Source organism: Zalophus californianus, chromosome 9 (assembly GCF_009762305.2).
Source record: "Zalophus californianus isolate mZalCal1 chromosome 9, mZalCal1.pri.v2, whole genome shotgun sequence".
Taxonomy (NCBI): domain Eukaryota; kingdom Metazoa; phylum Chordata; class Mammalia; order Carnivora; family Otariidae; genus Zalophus; species Zalophus californianus.
In genome coordinates, this window is record NC_045603.1 from 63,147,868 (window position 1) to 63,167,569 (window position 19,702).

General features: G+C 36.7%; 1 protein-coding gene across 9 annotated transcripts in view; it reads right to left on the reverse strand.

The window, feature by feature from the left end:
* Window positions 1-515: 515 nt before the first annotated feature.
* The window catches only part of LARP4 (La ribonucleoprotein 4), a 160,156-nt gene continuing 140,969 nt past the window's right edge, over window positions 516-19,702 (reverse strand). For 8 of the 9 annotated variants that reach the window (XM_027592771.2, XM_027592774.2, XM_027592770.2 and 5 more), the window contains 6 exons: window positions 15,884-16,096; window positions 15,195-15,243; window positions 12,587-12,748; window positions 6,687-6,811; window positions 6,404-6,572; window positions 516-4,828 (listed from right to left, as the gene is read on the reverse strand). In XM_027592771.2, the coding sequence (XP_027448572.1) occupies window positions 4,490-4,828; window positions 6,404-6,572; window positions 6,687-6,811; window positions 12,587-12,748; window positions 15,195-15,243; window positions 15,884-16,096 (1,057 nt within the window). In that variant the 3' untranslated portion in view covers window positions 516-4,489. The remainder of the gene's footprint in view (window positions 4,829-6,403; window positions 6,573-6,686; window positions 6,812-12,586; window positions 12,749-15,194; window positions 15,244-15,883; window positions 16,097-19,702) is intronic. The other variant, XM_027592776.2, reaches the window with a different exon arrangement.

Genomic DNA, 19,702 nt, shown 5'->3' on the forward strand with positions numbered 1-19,702 from the left:
ACAAAACAAAGATGTGGTAAAAGCTAAAAATAACCTAATGGTTTTCTCTTGGAAATAAAAGTTTAAAAGCTTAGAATTTACATACCCAGGTCAGGCCATAATCTGCCCCAGAAAAGCAAAATCCTTAAGTTACACATTGCCCTATGGTTTTTTTCCCCACATCACCATTGCTTCCAACACTAAAAGAATTTAAGACAACCCTAAGACCATAAAGCTGAAACTTCTGGCTCTCTTCCCTCACTTTACAGATGAAATATCACACATCCTGTACCCCACTCCCCCAAACCAAACCAAAAAAAGAGCTGAGACCATAATAATGATAGAACTCAGAGACTAGGCAACATAAAAGATTGTGGAAAAATAAATACAAGTAGTCATTAGACATAAGCCACCTGGAGAAAAGGAAACCAGTTCTGCTTTTAAATAACTTTATTTTTTCTAATTTTGTGTTACTTTAATTTCCCATAGCACCTTGGTAATGTTGAAAACAGAAATACAAATACAAGATGTACTCATTTTAACATAATATGCATGAGCATGTGTCACACCATCTTTTTTGGGGGGGAGGGGGCGGTTTGGACAACAGGAACAAACCTAAGCAATGGACAAAATAGAAGCTGGGTAACTGGTTCTGATCCCTGACCCTGAACATTTAACAGGGGTCACTCAAAAGACATGTAAATCAGGCAAAAAAAAAAAAAAAAAAAAATCAACATTGATGTAGATGTTTCTTTATCTATACTAATCAGTGTTTTGTGCTACAAAACTGAAAATAAAGCCATTTTATTTTATACACAACCTGTTGACATCTGAGTTGTACTTTTAGGAACTGTCTACTCAACAATTCATAAAAAGTTGTTAGTTTTTAAAAATAAATTATTTAATAATCAGGTGATTTTGAAAGAGAGTTTACTTTCAACTTGAACACAAATTCTCTTTCAACTTCTTAAAATGTCTCATTCAGTTAATAAAAACTGAAATGTCTATGTATCTTCTTGGAAGCTCAGACTAGCTAAGTTAGGATATACCAGAAAAGCCTAAAGTTAAATTAATGGCCACAAAATTGTAAGGAAATATAAAAAATTAGGAAAAAACCTCACCATATAGTTAATAATTTATAAAAACCCTCAAAAGGAATACAATGTCCTCTTGCATTTTATCTTTTCTGTAAAAACAAACAAAATGGGTACTTTTAAAATATGGTTAATATACATGCCCAACACAAATATCAAGAGACAACCCCAGTGCTGTTCAACTGTGTCAAAGTAAAACCAGGGGACATTTAAGCCAAAAGACTAAATATTAAGGCCATAACTAATAAAGCTAAAGAAAGCGTTCAGTAACTTTTCAATACTGTTTTCTGCTCCAGCAGACGCAAATACTCCATCATTAAGCCTTTTGCAAAGCCAACCTGGTTATTTAAAAAGGAATGTGAAACAATATTCAAGCTACCTTAATTTTAGGAACCAAAAATAAATTAAAAATCACATGTAATTTGAGATCACATGCAAATGGAGCACAAAAGATGACAACAATAAATCCTGATTAAAGATCCTCTCTTGCAAAATCCAAGTGAATAAAATTTAGATGGATCACTCTTTTGAATGCCAATGTCTATATTTGTAAAAAAATGAAATCACTGAGTAGAGACAGGCCCTAGATATTATGAAAACCTCAATTATCAGGATAGAAAATGGAGACAGGTTTTGCAGTATCTCTAAATACCTTCTCTATGAAGTGCTAAGTGATGAACTTGTGTGACTCTTGTTCTCTTCATGAAGTAAGAACTATGACAGAAAACCACCATACTATACACTCACTATCACTTGTATCTACTTTGAGCCTCCAATAACCCAAGGAAATGTTAAGTCATAAGGATGAAGAGAAAAATTTGACATTTAAATTCCTCCCTCTACAGAACCAAATAAATAGCTGAACTACAATAAACGCCTAACCTGCATCAGTTACAGAGAACTGCTGGAAAAAGAAATCCACTTTCACACAACTCACAGGCATCATTTAGATACAAACCTTAAATCTGCTGTAATAAAATAAATGCTAAATACATACTGTGAATATATATAATTACACACACACACACTCCTTCTTCCCTATACATCCCACCAAACTGGGAACTATTAGCTGTAATGAGGCAAATTAAATTAAAAACACGATATATAAGAAATTAAAAAATGATGTCTTCAAATTTCTACTTTCAGTAACATTTTGGGTAAAAAAGCAAGAACACAGTTGCTTTCTTCAAAAGAAGACTCTTTTCTTGTGTTTCAATTAGAACATATAGCTTTTAGAAGTTGGGTGAACTAACAGTAAGTCACACAAGCATACAACACAATGTGACACACATTGTAAAAAAGTAATGTTTCATTTTAAGTGCAATAATTAAGTTTATAATCCTTACCAAGTGATTTTTATAAAATGTTTATTCTCTTAAATCCAATGCATTCACAGAGTGTTAACACTTTAAATGTTTATCATTTCCACCAACTGCAGCATTATCTAAGTAAACCAAAATAAGCACTTTTATCATAGATGTAGTCAATGATTATTAATACCTTTTTTTTAAAGGACCTAAACTTCCCCCAAATTTCAGCACAGGTAGTTTTATTGTATGTTTCATCTAGCAGATGATTTTTAAAAATAGTGTGTAGAAATGAATAGTTTCAAACTGTTTAAATATATTATACCATGTTATCAATCCACCAAATCAAAAGCAATTGCCAAGCTGAATAATAAGTTACAAAGAAAGGATAATCCTGGCTTGTACAGAAATGTGCAGTGTTTAGTTAGCTACTAATACAAATCTCTAAAGCTTAACTTAGAGTTGGAAGATGAGTTTCACAGTAATGTAATTTTAACCTCCATTTACATTCATTTTAATATATTACTAAGATGTTTACTCTATGTCACAATGGTGCTTTCCAGTGTTCACAATTTACAGTTTCAATTTGTACATATGTAATTCACTAACATAAGGGACAGTTATGACTATTACAAACTATCCCTAAAAAGAAAACAAAACCCCACCTTACATGGAACTCTGAAAATGGTATGACTTAACACAGATTAATGCAACATGGTTTTTAATATTTTAGCCATTTTCTAAACACCAGCATGTAAACTTGCCTACTTAATATGACAGCTACAACTTTATTCACTGAGAAAGTATGTATTAATTTTCTTCAACTATCTTTCTCACCTTAAGTAAAAAAATCTCATGACTTGCTGGTTCTGTTTCTGTGAATTCCAAACTGTTATTTTTGGGGGGGTGGGCGGAGAAAAGGAAGGAAGATGATAAAACACATTGTAAACAGAAAAAGTCACCCCCAAATTAAGCCTTTAATTTTTTTTTTAACTTCTACACTATTTAACACTTTAAGAAATCAGTTACAATGTTTCATCTTTAACACGAATACAAATAAATTACTGTAGGGTCAGTCTGACCTACCATTCTGGGATCTAAAGTTTTAAATACATGAACAGAAGAGTAAACTACTTCAATGTTCAATCAGAGATTTAGAACAGTTATATGATTTGACTAGACTGGTCAAGGCAATTAGAAACATACAATTCTGTAGGATGTTGGTTATTTTGCTTTTGGGGGGTGGGTAGTCAACAGAGAATAATGAAGTAACGAAAAAACCTGTCTCCTATTTGGGGGGGAGGGCAGGAAATCACAAAGCAGTTTAAACCTCTGAAGTCCATTTGACCTATCCACTCAGATCTAAGACAAATTTTTGATTTTTTGAATAACCCCCTTTCTTTCCTTGAGTAGCAAACTGATTGATAGTCACATCTCTAAGTACAATCAGAGCTTGATGAAATATTAAGGTCAAAAAGACAGACAATTTCAAAATGGAAAAAAAAATCTACTCAAGTATTACATTCAGTTTTCAAATCATTTTCTAACATGACAACAGATTTGGCTTCAATCACTCTTGCACACACTCACACAACAGGCACCCCAGCCACTGATCTGCTTTGCAACACAAGGCCATATAGGCAGAAATGGCATTCTCCAAGCCAAACTTTAAATAGATTAAAAAAAGTAATTTCTAATTTTACAGAAATGCTTCTTCAAAAAATATTTTCTCTCACTCCCTCATCTCCTGTACTGAAGGATGTGTAATATGTTTTTTTCTCAAGCTAAATCTGAACCCTCAAAATTGATTCTAGGCAGAAGATCTCTGCAAATTAAAATCAAAAACAAAAATAGAAAAATTATATTTTTATATATGTATACATATATATATATATATATTTATACTGATTGGAATCCTCCAGCATTTTAAAATCACTTTAGAGATGAATTTTGGGATTCTACTGCTCACAACTCCAAAATCCATAATGATTTAAGGACATACACTTTTCTCCTGTTTCCTTCCTGGCTACCCCCTCCCCTCCAGAACAGTTCAATATAGCCACGGCTCAAGTTTAATGGGAAGAGAGAGAAGTTTTTGAATAGTTTGTTTTACTTTGGTGATCTGGGTGGCACATATTGCTCTTTGCCATTACGTCGAGTCACTCCCTGAGGTATAGCCCTATGGCCAAACTGGCGTCTCTGTTCCCTGATTTTTCCAGCTGCTCCCCTGGGAATGGTATTGCCTCGGAAGCTAGAATACTCCTTACTAGCCCTTGCTTCTGGCTTCTCATGCGATTTCTCAATGGACTTCTCAGGAGCTCCATTCTCTTCATTTTTGGTGGGAGACACTACATTGGAGCGAAGTTCTCGTAGTGGCTGCACAAGAACCGGAGCTGGCTCTTTAGGGGGCTTCTGGCACACTTCAGCATAACTTAGCTTTCGGGGTTCCTTTGAAGTGAAGATAAGAAAACAAATTTATGGAACATTCTCTAAGTAAAGTACAAAAAGGATAGTGTGACCCACAAGAAAATCAGGAAGCTATCTTCTAGGAGAGTGCAACAGGTATTCTCCTATACACTGCTATTAAAGTGTATTGGTACAATCTTAAAAATAAAAAATTTTGTTGAAATAATAAAAAGCCTTGGCAATTTATAAATGATACAGTATTTTCACTTGAGGAATTTATGTGAAAGATGTTCATGTCAGCATTGTTTATGGTGATGAAAAAAACTGGAAATAACCTCAATGTCTAACAAGGAAAGACAGATGAAGTTAATAATGTACTTTCAGGTTAAGTTAATAATGTACATTCGTATGATGAATGTACATCTGTTCTCTCTTCCATGGCTACAAAGAACCCTGAAATGGATTCCACAAGAATCTCAACAGAGCAGCTGGGAACCAATAATATATTAATAGAAGACTAATTAAAGGTCTTAATTACCTCATCTGGAAAAAAAAGGACAACAGGGGTGTTATGAGAATGGGATAAAGCATGTAAGAAGTACTTAGCACTGGTCTTAGCATATAGCAGGCATTCAGTAATCGGTAGCTGCTATTGTACTATTAAGTAACAAAATAAAATGCCCTTAACCTAGGAAAAAGGAACTAAACCAAAATGCAACTAGTTATATTAATGAATGAAAAGATTATTAAATTTTGTGTTTTTGCTCAGCTTTCCTGTATTTCCCTAATTATAAAAATGATTTCTGGAAACTGAATAAAAATGGAAGTAGCCCTCATAAGACTTGTTAAACATTACAAAAAAAAAGAAAAAAAAGAATTTCAAGGGGGCTCAAAGCCTCTTTAGCCCCAAAATACATTCATCATAACTTGAATAAAAAAGAAGCTTCGGGGCGCCTGGGTGGCTCAGTCGGTTAAGCCACTGCCTTCAGCTCAGGTCATGATCCTGGGAGTCCCAGGATCGAGTCCCGCATCGGACTCCCTGTTCGGTGGAGAATCTGCTTCTCCCTCTGACCCTCCCCCCTCTCATGCTCTCTCTCTCTCAAATAAATAAATAAAAATCTTTAAAAAAAAAAAAAAAGAAGCTTCATTTAAACTAGATAAGGTGATCAGAAAAAAAGCCATTAAAAAACAAAAAACAAACAAACAAAAAATCCAAAACCCAGAATGGGGGCAACCTGGGTGGCTCAGATGGTTGAGCATCTGCCTCTGGCTCAGGTTGTCATCCCAGAGTCCTGGGATCAAGCCCCGTGTGGGCTCTCCCTCTCCCCTATTCATGCTCTCTCTCTTGCTCAAATAAATCTTAAAACAAAAACAAAAAAACCCAACAAAAACCAAAACTTCTCAGAATGAATAATTATTCTTCACTATCTCAACATGGCTAAAATTTCCCATTTCTTTGCAGTGACTTTAAACTCCTTGAGCTTCATTTGAGGCAGGCAGCCTCAGTTTGGGCTATTTCCAAATGACTCTGCTCTAGCAAAGACTTATGTGAAAAAAAAATCTCATTATTTAACCTATTATTTTTTTTCCCCCCACATACTAAATTCATCAAGTTACCTGTAGGGCCACAGCTACAGCTGTATTTATGTTATTATTACATGGTGAAGCACTATTTGTCCTTGATGGCTTTGCACTACTTGGGGAAGAAACTGGTATAGCTGTTTGGTTGAGAACATCCTTCTGAACAGAGGAATCCTCTACTAGATCCTTTTCTTGCTGAGTTGTGCTAAGGAAAAGAGAGCTTGACATTAGACTTAGCACAGCACACAGAAACAGCTGAGCGAATGATCAGAAGAGAAAGTAATCTTAATGTGGAAGACCTTCTATACTGAAACTGTACCTTAATGCAGGAAGCTCAGCTGTACATGGAGGACTGGTACTCATACTGAGTTGCTGGGCAGAGGTGCAGTCTGTCTGTTCATCCTCTGCAGGCACTGGGCAGCTAACTCTTAACTCCTCATTATCCTTAAAGTAAAAACATATTTCAAAATTAACTCATATAGACACTTGGTCTCCAAAGAAGATATCCAAATTGCCAATAAGCACTTATAAAGAGGCTCAATCATCATCAGTCATTAGGGAAATGCAAATCAAAACCACAATGAGAAATCACTTTCCACTCACCAGGGTGGCTATAATCAGTAAGTAACAAATGTTTGTGATGATAATGGAGACACTGGAACTCTCGTACACTAAGTGGTAATGCAAAATGGTGCATTTTGGAAAATAGTCTGGCAGTTCCTCAAAAAGTTAAACACAGTTACCATATGACCCAGCAAGTATATACCCAAGAGAAAATATGTCTACACACAAATGTTCATAGCAGCATTATTCATAGCAGCCAAAAAACTGTGAACAACCTAAATACTCATCAACTGGTAAATGGATAAACAAACTGTGGTATATCCATATAATGTAATATTACTGGGCAATAAAAGGAATGAAGTACTGGTACACACTACCACAATGGATGAACCTTGAGAAAATCATGCTAAGTGAAATAAGCCAGTCACAAAAAGGCAAATATTATATGATTCCACTTACACGAGACACCCAGAGTACTCACATTTATATAGATAAAGTAGAACGGTGGCTGCCAGGGGCTGAGGGAAGGGGGAATGGGTAATGGGAGTCACTGTGTAATGGGTATAGCATTTTATTATTACTTTTAAAAGATTTTGTGTTTTAAGGAATCTCTACACCCAAGGTGGTCCTTTACTCACAACCCAGAGACCAAGAGTTGCATGCTCTACCAACTGAGCCAGCCAGGTCCCCTACAGCATTTTATATTTACAAGATTGAGAGTTCTGGAGATTAGATGCACAACAATGTGAATGTATTTAACACAAATGAACTGCATACACTGAACAATGCTTAAGATGGCAAATGTTTTAGAGGGGCAGAGGGAGAGAATCTCAAGCAGACACCACGCTGAGCGTGGAGCCTATGTGGGGCTTGATTTCACCACCCTGAGATCAGGACCAAAGCTGAAATCAAGAGTCAGATGCTTAATTGACTAAACCACCCAGGCACCCCTTAAGACGGTAAAATTTATATTATGTGCAATTTACCACAATTTTTTTTTTTTAGAGATTTTTATTTATTTGAGATAGAGTGAGAGAGAGAGCATAAGGGCGGGAGAGCAGCAGAGGGGAGAGGGAGAAGCAGGCTCACCACTGAGCAGGGAGTCCGATGTGGGGCTTGATCCCAGGACCCCAGGATCATAACCTGAGTTGAAAACAGATGCTTAGGGCGCCTGGGTGGCTCAGTTGGTTAAGCGACTGCCTTCGGCTCAGGTCATGATCCTGGAGTCCCGGGATCGAGTCCCGCATCGGGCTCCCTGCTCGGCAGGGAGTCTGCTTCTCCCTCTGACCCTCTCCCTTCTCATGCTCTCTCTCTCATTCTCTCTCTCAAATAAATAAATTAAAAAAAAAAAGAAAACAGATGCTTAACTGCCTGAGCCACCCAGGCGCCCCTTACCACAATTTTTTTTTTTTTTTAAGATTTATTTGACAGAGAGAGACACAGCGAGAGAGGGAACATAAGCAGGGGGAGTGGGAGAGGGAGAAGCAGGCCTCCTCCTGAGCAGGGAGCCTGATGCGGGGCTTGATCCCAGGACCCTGGGATCATGACCTGAGCTGAAGGCAGACACTCAATGACTGAGCCACCCAGGCGCCCCACCACAATTTTAAAAAGTAAAATAAAAACAATAGCAAGGGATGCCTGGGTGGTTCAGTTAAGCATCTGCCTTCGGCTCGGGTCATGATCCCAGGGTCCTGGGACTGAGTCCCGCATTGGGATCCTTGCTCAGTGGGAGCCTGCTTCTCCCTCTGCCCCTCCCCCTGCTTGTGCTCTCTAAAATAAATAAATCTTAAAAACAAACAAACAAAAAACCCACAAAAAAAATCTAATAGCGAGCCCTGGATATTAAAATCGATTGATAAAGTACAAATTTCAGTGGGTTTATTTATTTTTTTAAAGATTTTATTTATTTGAGAGTGAGCAAGCGAGCATGAGTTGGGGGGGTTGTGCAGAAGGGCAGTAGGAGAGGGAGCAGCAGATGCCCCACTGAGCAGGCAGCCTGATGTGGGGCTTGATCCCAAGACCCCGGGATCATGACCTGGGCCAAAGGCAGATGCTTAACCAATAAGCCACCAGGCACCTCCAAATTTCAGTCGGTTCAAAGGTAACATTTAGAAAACCTTTGTAGAAACCACAGACAAGTACAAAAATAAAAATTAGGAAAGCCAAAACAAAATCTGAGGTTCGACCTACAAGATGTAATATCAATTAAGAGTTAAAGAGAAGAAAAGAGAAGTGAAGAATGTATCAAAGAGATAATACAGGAAAATTTTCTAGCATGTAAGGACAAGTTTCCAGACTGAAAAGGTCTACCAAGTATCCGGTGCAATGAATTAAAAAGGAGTCATAGCAAGATACACCTTCATAACTTCATAGAATACCAGGGATAAATAAAAGATCCTAAAGGCCTCCAGAAGGGGGGGAAAGGTCACAGGAGGATCAGAATGATAGGTTTCCGAAAAGGATCTCGGGAAGCCAGATCATTTCCTAAGCAAGATATAAAAAAGAACAAACCATAAAAGAATGACTGATAAATATGACCATACTAAAATAAGAGCCTGTTTTCACTCACAAATACTAAACTCTGAAAACAAACCACAATTAGTAATATCCATTACTGACAAAGGATTAGTATCCAAAATAAATTTAAAAATTCCATGGATCTGTAAGATAAAGAGATAACCCAATAGAAAAAAAAAAGTGCCAAATACTTGGCACTCTAGGGCACCTGGGTGGCTCAGTCGTTAGGCGTCTGCTTTCAGCTCAGGTCATGATCCCAGGGTCCTGGGATCGAGTCCCACATCGGGCTCCCCGCTCAGCGGGAAGCCTGCTTCTCCCTCTCCCACTCCCCCTGCTTGTGTTCCCTTTCTCGCTGTGTCTCTTTGTCAAATAAATAAATAAAATCTTAAAAAAAAAAAAATACTTGGCACTCTATAAAGAGAAACTCAAATGGCCAATAAAAACATGAAAAAGTAACTTAACCTTAACAGTAAATTTTAAAAGATGCCCTATCACTCAGCAATTCCACTATGTATATACCCTAAAAACAGGGTGTGTGTGTAGTTTGAACATTCACAGAATTGCTTATGTCAAACAGACAAAAAAAAACAGCTCAAGTGTCCATCAACAGTTGAATAATATTCTTAAAAAGAATACAACAGTGCAAAATGAACTAGTTATCAACACCAATGAATTTTACACAATATAGAATGAAAGAAATAACAGAAGAATACACATTCCATTTGTGTTGTGTTCAAAAACAGGCACACTGAACAGTATACTCTCTAGGTTAGGGGTTGACAAACCAAGGCCTGCTGGCCAAATCCAGCCTCTGAGTTTGATTGGTATGGCCTATGAGCTAAAAGTGGTTTTTACGTTTTTATAGCATGTGGCCCACAAGCCTAAAATATTTACTTTCTGGCCCTATTCTACAGAAAAAGTTTCCCAACCTGGAATGGTATAATTATAGAAAAAGCAACAAAATTGTTACTGCAGTCAGGATGTTTCCTCTGAAGGGGAGGAATAAGAGGAATCTTAAAAAGTGAGGGGAGACACATGGCACTGCTAAGATGTTGGTGATGTTCACTGTCCACAACTGTGGGTTGGGATTACAAGGGGAAATACACTTTATTCTTCTTCTTTAAAAACGCATGTATGTGTGAATCACACCTCACCAAATGGGAGAAGTCATAAACTGTAAAACGCACCATTATTTTATGTATTACTAAGAAAAACACTACTACTTAAACTAGGTAATGTTTAATTATAGATTTTCAAAGGTGGAAAAAATGTCTATCTTAAGGCTGATGAAATAACTAAAATATTGCACAATTTTTTAAACAAGGGAAGACAAATACCTTCAAAATTCCATGGGAAAATGATTTCTAAAACAGAACTCTACAGAGATAAGCTATTATCCTATGTGAAAACAAAAACATTTTTGGAACACAAGATCTCAAGAAATTTATACTAAAAACCACTAATTCAGGAAGCTCAGGAAGATGTGACCCACCATAATAAAGGAAAGGAAAGTAAGAGTGAGGATCCAACAAAAGAAAGTAAGGAAAATTCTCAGGATGACGGTAAAGTCAAGTCCCAGCTACACAATTGTGCAGTAGGCCACTGAGAGTATAAGAAAGGAGAAATAATGGCAGTATACTATGAGGTTTGGTTATGGAAAAAAATGGTAATATCAAGATGTGACTTACAAATGATGGCATATCCGAATCTAACTGGCAGTGCTTTTTACTTTCTTTTTTTTAAGACTTTATTTATTTGAGAGAGAGAGTACAAGCAAGGGGGAGGGACAGAGGGACAAGTAGACTCCCTGTTAAGCAGGGAGCTGGACATGGGGGAGGGGTGTGTGGCTGGATCTCAGGATTCTGAGATCATGACCTGAGCTGAAGGCTTAACCAACTGAGCCACCCAGCTGCCCCTGCTTTTTACTTTTTTAGTGATACTAAATCAATAGGGCATCTTATAATGGATGGTATCCTAGATATGATGCAGTACAATATACAGGGAGAGATAAGAAAATTATGTTGGCTTAAGAGAGCTAAATCCTTAGGTTCTAAATGGAAAGGTAATAGACAACATCAAAAATTGGAAAGCCAAGAAATAAAGTATATTGGGAGCACACAACTCTTGATCTTGGGGTCCTGAGTTCAACCCCACATTGGGTGTAGAGATGAAAGAAAAGAAAAGAGAAGAGAAAAGAAAAGTAGCAGCATAACCATGTTAGTTAGAAATATAGGGTTTGGAAAACAGGAGAAAAAGCTAGTTGAAATGGTTGCACAGGGATACTATTTTTCACTATAAGCCTAGATGTACTATGTGTATATACTATAAAAATAAAAATTGAATTAAGAAAAAAAGGGAAGAAAATGAGAAAAAAATGTGGGTGTAAAGATTTAGCACAGGAAGAGGTCTACACTCAAAAATATTTTAGGAGGGGCGCCTGGGTGGCTCAGTCATTAAGCATCTGCCTTCGGCTCAGGTCATGATCCCAGGGTCCTGGGATCGAGCCCTGCACGGGCTCCCTGCTCCGCGGGAAGCCTGCTTCTCCCTCTCCCACTCCCTCTGCTTGTGTTCCCTCTCTGGCTGTGTCTCTCTGTCAAATAAATAAATAAAATCTTAAAAAAAAATTTTTTTTTTAGGATGGGGTACCTATCCTAAAGGTTGATGCCCTAACTCTTTGATATCAACTCTCCATTATTTGAAAGCCTGAATTTACCAAACTAACTTAGAATTCATTTACATCATTGACTAATTACAGGCAAACAACACTTTCCACCAGCTTGCATTAATTGGTTCTACCAAACTGAGCTGGCTGACACCAAAGACATGCAAACGTGAAGAAACATTTTATTTTTTTAATTGGTTAAATTTTTATTTTATTTATTTTTAATTAACATATGATGTATTAGTTTCAAGGGTACAGGTCTGTGATTCATTAGTCTTACAGAACACCCAGCACTTTATTGGCCTGTGTAGCTTTATCATAAATCTTTTTATAATACTCAAAGCAAGCTGACAATCCCATGAGTAAAAACTATGACAGAAATACATATTAAGTGCAAATAAAATTGCAAATTATAACCCTGCAAACAAAGGCTAACTATGGTCCCATAAGTAAAAGATTGATGCCTCAGTGTTTACCTTTTCTTTGTAGACACCTTTAACAACATCAGACATCCTACTCTCCAAAACAAGTTCACCTGGAGTTCTTGATGAACTTCCGGGTAAAGGAGGAAAATTTGAGGCTAGTAAGTCAAACTTTGGTGTTGGAGCCTTTGCTTCAGCTGATGAAGACTGAGGTCTCTAAAAGACACAAATCATAAAACAGGTCACATGCCTATCTCATTCCCTAATCCTGTACCACAGAAGCTGAAAGCTGTAAGGAAACAAAACTCTACACTAATGCAAGAATTGTTTGTTCTATAAATTCCTGGCTTCTCATCTCAGTTGAGCTCTATTTTTTTATCAATCCTTCTTACCTTTCGTCAACTTCCTCACCTGTTTCTTTTGCAAACTTTGCCATACTCCTTAAGCCTGCTAACCAAATCTCCACTATTTGCTAAGTTTGTGATACTCCCTTCCAGAACAAAAATAACCCCTATGTGACCTAATTTGCCATCAGCTTTTCTCCTTTCATATAGTCTCAAGAGAACAGTACCTTTCCTTGAAAAATCTCCTGATCTGCCTTTCTGCCCACCATCCTATACCCTCTACAAGCCTCACCTCTGTATTCATCACCACTAAAATTGCTTTGACAAGTCACCAATGCCTTCCACAATGCAAAATCTGACAGACTTTTTTCCCTAACCTCGTATAGCACCTGGCATGGTAAACATTCTTTCCTTTGGGAGCTCATTCCTCCCTTAGCTTCTGTGATACCTCTTTCTCTTGGATTTTCAGATCTCACAATCAGGTGCTTGTGTCTCTCTACCTACTCCCTTTGACAGTTTTATAATTTCTATGTGGTTACTACTCTTTTCACTTCCATACTCTCCCTGTGTGATAGCCACTATTCATGGCTTCAACTACTACCTATATGCAAACAACCTTTACAACAATCTTTTTCACTTTTGGTGACTGGCTACACACCACTGGAAATTTAACAAAACTCACTGAATTGTACACTTTCAATATTCTCAGCCCAGACCTTTACCTGAAAACCTAGACATCCATTTGTCTATCAGCCTTCTCTGCTCAGATTTTGCTTGGAAACTTCAAACAATAAGTAATCTCATTCTTCAGCTCAAAGCTACTATTTCCCAAAGTTCCATTCCTGACCACTCTAAATCACTTACAGAGTCCCCTGAATGATTTCATCTACTTTTATGATTTCAATTACTTTGTGTAAGCTGACAAATCCCAAATTTTATCTCTAGCTAATATCTTCTTCCTGCACAAAGGCACTTCCACTCTGCCTTTCCTACTGGAAAGCATGTTTGTCTCCTTTTTCTTCACCCCTTCAGTCCTCAATCCTCAATATATTTTCAACATATTAAATGGACTTCAAAACTAATCTCTTCTCTCAATTGTTCAGGGCCATTTGAGGATTCATATGGACTGTTGCAATGGTATCCTTCTAAAAAAGTTGTTGCTATGTCATGATGGCTACCCATGGTACAGAAAGCTATAAATGAAAAAACAATACTATTTTAAAAGGTTCACAGTTTGCCGTGAGGACCATTCTGTGTGTTATAATGCAATATGTTTTCTTCTTTGGAAATGCTTATCTTTTCACTACTTATGTATGTAGTATTTGTATATTATATTAGATGTAGCCTACATGCTATATGTATAGTACACTTATATGTGTATACAATTCACTACTACTTATACACATAAAGTAAGTATTATACTATAATTTATGATTTATCTGTAAATTCTAGGCAGGGTTTTCTTGAGACCTCTGTGGGTTCCCACATCATTCTGATTTCTCAACTCCTTTTGCTCTCAGTTAAGACATGGCAAACATTCACCATGAACTAACCACAAAAAAATAAAAACATGATTAATTTGAAGCTTAAGTCAAAATTCAAATAAAAACATGTCTAGAACTATAAAATTTTTTTAATTTATAAGCAATTTTATAAGATTAGCGGATAGAAGAGTAAGTAGTAGGTAGAAAATTGCCCGCCCCTGCCAAGTAATAAGTTTCCAACACCATCCAGAGAGCTTTTTAAGTGAATGATAAACTTTATCAAGTTGGCAAAAAGTCCTATCTTTATTGGGCTATTGATAAATAGGAACTTTTGTTCAATGTCTGTCAGAGTGTAAACTGGCACAACCCCTACAGAAAGCTGTAAGCTGGCAGCAACTTACTGAACTGTGACCCAGAAATCTCATTTCTAAGGATTCTCCTTCAGGTGTTATTACACACATAGGAAAGAAGTTACCATAGCTACAAGACTGAAAGACTGAAACTACTTAAATGTCCATTAACAATGTAATAAACTTTTCATTGAATATTTTCATTTTTTGATTTTTAAACCATGTGAATATATTAGGTATTCAAGTAATTTTTAAAAAACACAAGCAACACAGATCAAATTCCTAACTATACATGTGCTTTAAGGGTGGGCCATAGTGGTAGCAGTGGATATTTTAGGGTCAAAGCACAAGTTCTATTTACCTTTGTCTAATACTATAATCAATAAGACAAAAACCTGGAAAGACCGACCACAAGCCAATGCCATACTAAATCACAAAAGAAAAAAACAAATGAATAGATGTAATAAAGGTAAAAAATACTTACCTGGACTCTCTCATCTTCTCGTCGTCTTCGACCTCTGAAAAGAGTTCTCCTTTTAACAACAATAAAAAAGGTGGGGATGATGTGAGGGACAACTCATAAGTTTCTTCAAATATATAATACACTCTATCAAAGATGGGTGAATTTCTAGTTTAATTAACTATATTTTCTATATCTCCACTATTAAGAGATGAATATATATTCTTCTGAAGGGATCCTAAACTAATCTACCAAAAACTTCATCTACTACCACCACCACCACTAAATAAGTTGGGCCATTTTTATTAAGTAGTGTTCCTTCCACACCAGAAGTATATCAGGGTTTTTTGTTTCATTCGAGCAGAGTAGGCAATAAGGTATAACCCCATTTCCATAGTTAAGAAGTTGTAAGAAATTAAACTAGAATGCAGATAACATCTTATCTTCCTAAGCTATTCTTTCCTCAGTGACCCATAAAGAACTTCAGAGTAACTTTATGAACCTCTGACTCAGAGCTATATTCTATATGGGCACTATAAATTTCTAAATAATTATGAAAACTATTAACCCATATTATGTGAACACTGTATTCAATTAGTACAACCATACACCAATAGTTAAAACAAAAAATAATCACTAGGTCTTCAAATATTCACATTACGAGCAAAGAGTTGTCATATACCTTATCCATATTTATTACCCTATTTCCTTACCTGCCCCTACCATAGTCCCCATTCTGTTCCATCTGTACAGCAGGAGTTTCTTTTGGAAGGTAGCTTTGCTCCTGATGCCCTGTTACTGTAGGATTATGCCGTTCAGTTGGAAAGTTCCTTGAACCAGATCTGTTTAATGGTCCATCCCCCAATGACACAGAGCCCTCTGTCGAGTGTTCTGAACCACTCGATGACCTAAAATGAGGCTTCACACTATAAGAAATATAAGATCACATACATGAGAGGATAAATCCAGACAGACAAAATCTTTCCCCTTAATGGTAAAAACTCTGTATTTAATGGGACAAGTTAAAAATTGCCTTCTAACTGTATTCTGATTTTCCACAAATTAAGTTACACATAAAAGTGTCACATTATAAAAATGTTAACCCTTTTATGTCTCAGACTTTTACATTTAAAAAAGTTGTTTGGGGGCGCCTGGGTGGCTCAGTTGTTAAGCGTCTGCCTTCGGCTCAGGTCATGATCCCAGGGTCCTGGGATCGAGCCCCGCATCAGGCTCCCTGCCCTGCGGGAAGCCTGCTTCTCCCTCTCACACTCTCCCTGCTTGTGTTCCCTCTCTGGCTGTGTCTCTCTGTCAAAAAAATAAATAAAATCTTTAAAAAAATAAAAAAGTTGTTTGGAGAGATTTGGGGTAAAATCCAAAGTTCTTCAAGATAAAGCTACTTCTATTTCAACACTCAAAATACAACTAGGATTTTAGATAATTTAACACCAGTTGCAGTCTTGACATACCTGAATCAGCCAGGCTTTAAGCTTATTAATGAATTTATGCCATACATTCTGAATGGGGCAACATCACCCCTAGTGGGAGTAAAAAAGGTTCAAGGTGGGGGTGGGGTGGGGTGGGGGTGGGGCCGAGAAGGAACAAAAAAAAATCCCAACTTACTCCTTTTATGCACAGAGCACGGATATACATACATTACATAAATACATATACAGTATCTCCAGTACTAAATTTTCATAGGGAAAAACTGGGGGGATGTCTAAAAAGGCTCTCTACGGGAATGACAATGAAAACCAGAGAAACAGTGCAATATACTAAATCCCAGCTTTTTTTTTTTTAAAGATTTTATTTATTTATTTGAGAGAGAGAATGAGAGAGAGAGAGCACGTGAGAGGGGGGAGGGTCAGAGGGAGAAGCAGACTCCCTGCTGAGCAGGGAGCCCGACATGGGACTCGATCCCAGGACTCCAGGATCATGACCCGAGCCGAAGGCAGTCGCTTAACCAACTGAGCCACCCAGGTGCCCTAAAATCCCAGCTTTTTAAATTAATTGTTCAAAGATCCTATGTGAAAAAAAAGCTAGGAAAATATAATGCAACTAATAGCCTGGCATGGCTTCATGAATTAGGTATAGAATCTAGTAAAAACAAACAAAAAACAAAGTAAGCCCAACCAACTAAGGATCTTGGTTCTATAACAGATTATACAAGAAAGTATGAGATTTATATTTGGCCCCTTATTTGTAGTTTAAAAATTCCATTTTTACAGTCTATTTTCATGGTTACAAATTTATATCAATAAACACACTGCCAATTCCTGGTTCTCTGAATTTGGATTTAAAACTTCAAAATAATTATAAAGCCCAACAATTTAACATTAATTCCAACAACATCTCCAGCTACCCTACTCTTTACAGAAAATAAAAAAAAGAGGTTACTGCCATTAAACCTTAAATAAAAAACCAGGTGAAAAAGTTGGGTTGAGTTTCATTAAGATTACATGAAATAATTACGTCACAAAGTAGTTTGTTTTTTTTTTTGCTTGTTTGTTTTAAGATTTTTATTTATTTATTTGACAGAAAGATAGAGCCAGAGATCTCAAGCGGGTGGTGGTGGGGGAATGGCAGAGGGAGAGGGAGAAGCAGGCACCCCATGAGCAGGGAGCCTGACGTGAGGCTCGATCCCAGGATCCCGGGCTCACGACCTGAGCTGAAGGCAGACACTTAACTGAGCCACCTAGGCGCCCCACAAAATAGATTTTTAATAGCAATGAAAATTATAGAATGTCAACACAAAGCATTTTCAAAATATTTTTATTATCCATCATATCTGAAAATGACCTCATGAGGTAGATATGCTGTTTGTTATCTGTTCAGAAACTATCATTCGCCTAAATTTTCTCATTGCATTTCAATATACCTAACAGATAAGTTACTAGGTTTAAACAGCCCTCAGATCTCATAATCTTACCCTTCACTGAGAGGGACTTACAATCTCAGTCCAGGCAAAAGAAAAAAAAAAGAGAGATAAGTGATAAAAGATGGAAAGGAAGAAGTGACAGAAAGAGAAAGTATGAAAGGTAGAAAAATGCCCAGACTTCTGAAAGTTAGTCCTAGTCTCTCTAAGTAGGTCTAGTGATCATCACTGGGCTGTTACAAGGTTCATATAGTAAACTACAAAAGTACTTCCTAAAAGTTACTTTCTCCTTGACTAATAACTTCAAATAAATAAACAAACAAATAAAAATAAAGGTCTGGAAGTGGTCACTTTTTAGACGAAAAGAAACAAGGATTAAGGTCTGTCAAAAAGCTCCCAGTTTTATCTGTAATATTTGCATTTTTTAAGAAGAAAATACTCATGTATAGTTTTTGTACCTAAAATTAAAAACCTGTACTGGTCAAACATATGAAAAAGGATTGTACATGAATGGTTTTGAGTAACAAGCAAAATTATACTAAACCTTAGCCTTGTGCCTTCAAAAGCATAGGCACACCTCCTTATAAGTAAGGATGATTGGACTGTCATTCTTGGCTTTCTTATCGTGATTTCAACCTTTTCACCAAGGAAGCACAGCAAACAAAAACAAGTGACAATAAAGGAACACCATGAACCATTTAATACATTTTTTAGTCAAGAATCTGCAAACCACCAGTACTTTTACTTATTAAAAATTGCTTTTAGTCTACCTTATAAGAAAGATGTATATTCTACTTAACTGTTTAAAGCAAAATTCACTCTTTAAAAAAAAAGGGTGAAATCAATACATATTATACATATTTCTACAAAGCCACTATTTCTAATCAGGGAAATCTGTATTTTCTAACAAGGGAAGTTGCAAGCTGTCATTTACTCTAATTAAATTATTTTTAAGAGAAAACTTCACCAGCTATGGTTAGAGGAAAGGAAACGTTCTAATCTCAGGTCTGCTGATAATAACTAGCCATGTAACCCTAGCAAGATTTTTGTCCTCTTCGGCTTTCACTTTCTTCAGCTGTAAAATGAGTTAAAACTACACCATAATAAAGGTCTTTCCAGATTTAAACACCATTCTATGTGCTCATGGAAAGTAATCTTTTGAACAACAGGACTGGGATTAAAGGACAATGTGTGAGGCTCCCTGTAACTTCTACTCATATGTCCTGGCAATACTTGAATTGTGCAATTGTTACTTTATTACCAAACTAAGAATCATCTACAAGAGTAAAATAATCCTTTCATTTATGAAGAATCCTTCATCCTTGTAATATGAAGAGATCAGATTTGAAACTTCATAAAGCAGTAAGAATGGGTATATGTAGTAAAATGTTTGCAAAAATGATCTTCAAATGCTTTAACCAATTTTGTCAGTTAAATGAGTACAAAAAATTGTGACAACAGAGAATGGTACACAAGAATGCTTCCAGAATCCACTGAGAAGAATATTTAATACCGAGAGGCTTCTTTCTCCAGTGAAGCATGTTTCAGGTAAACCTTATAAAAAAGAATTAAGTTCCTAGAAGTCATTTTAGAAGAACATACCCCATGTGGTCTTCTTGCCAAAAAAGAACCAACTGGGAGAATGAACTATGGCAAGGGA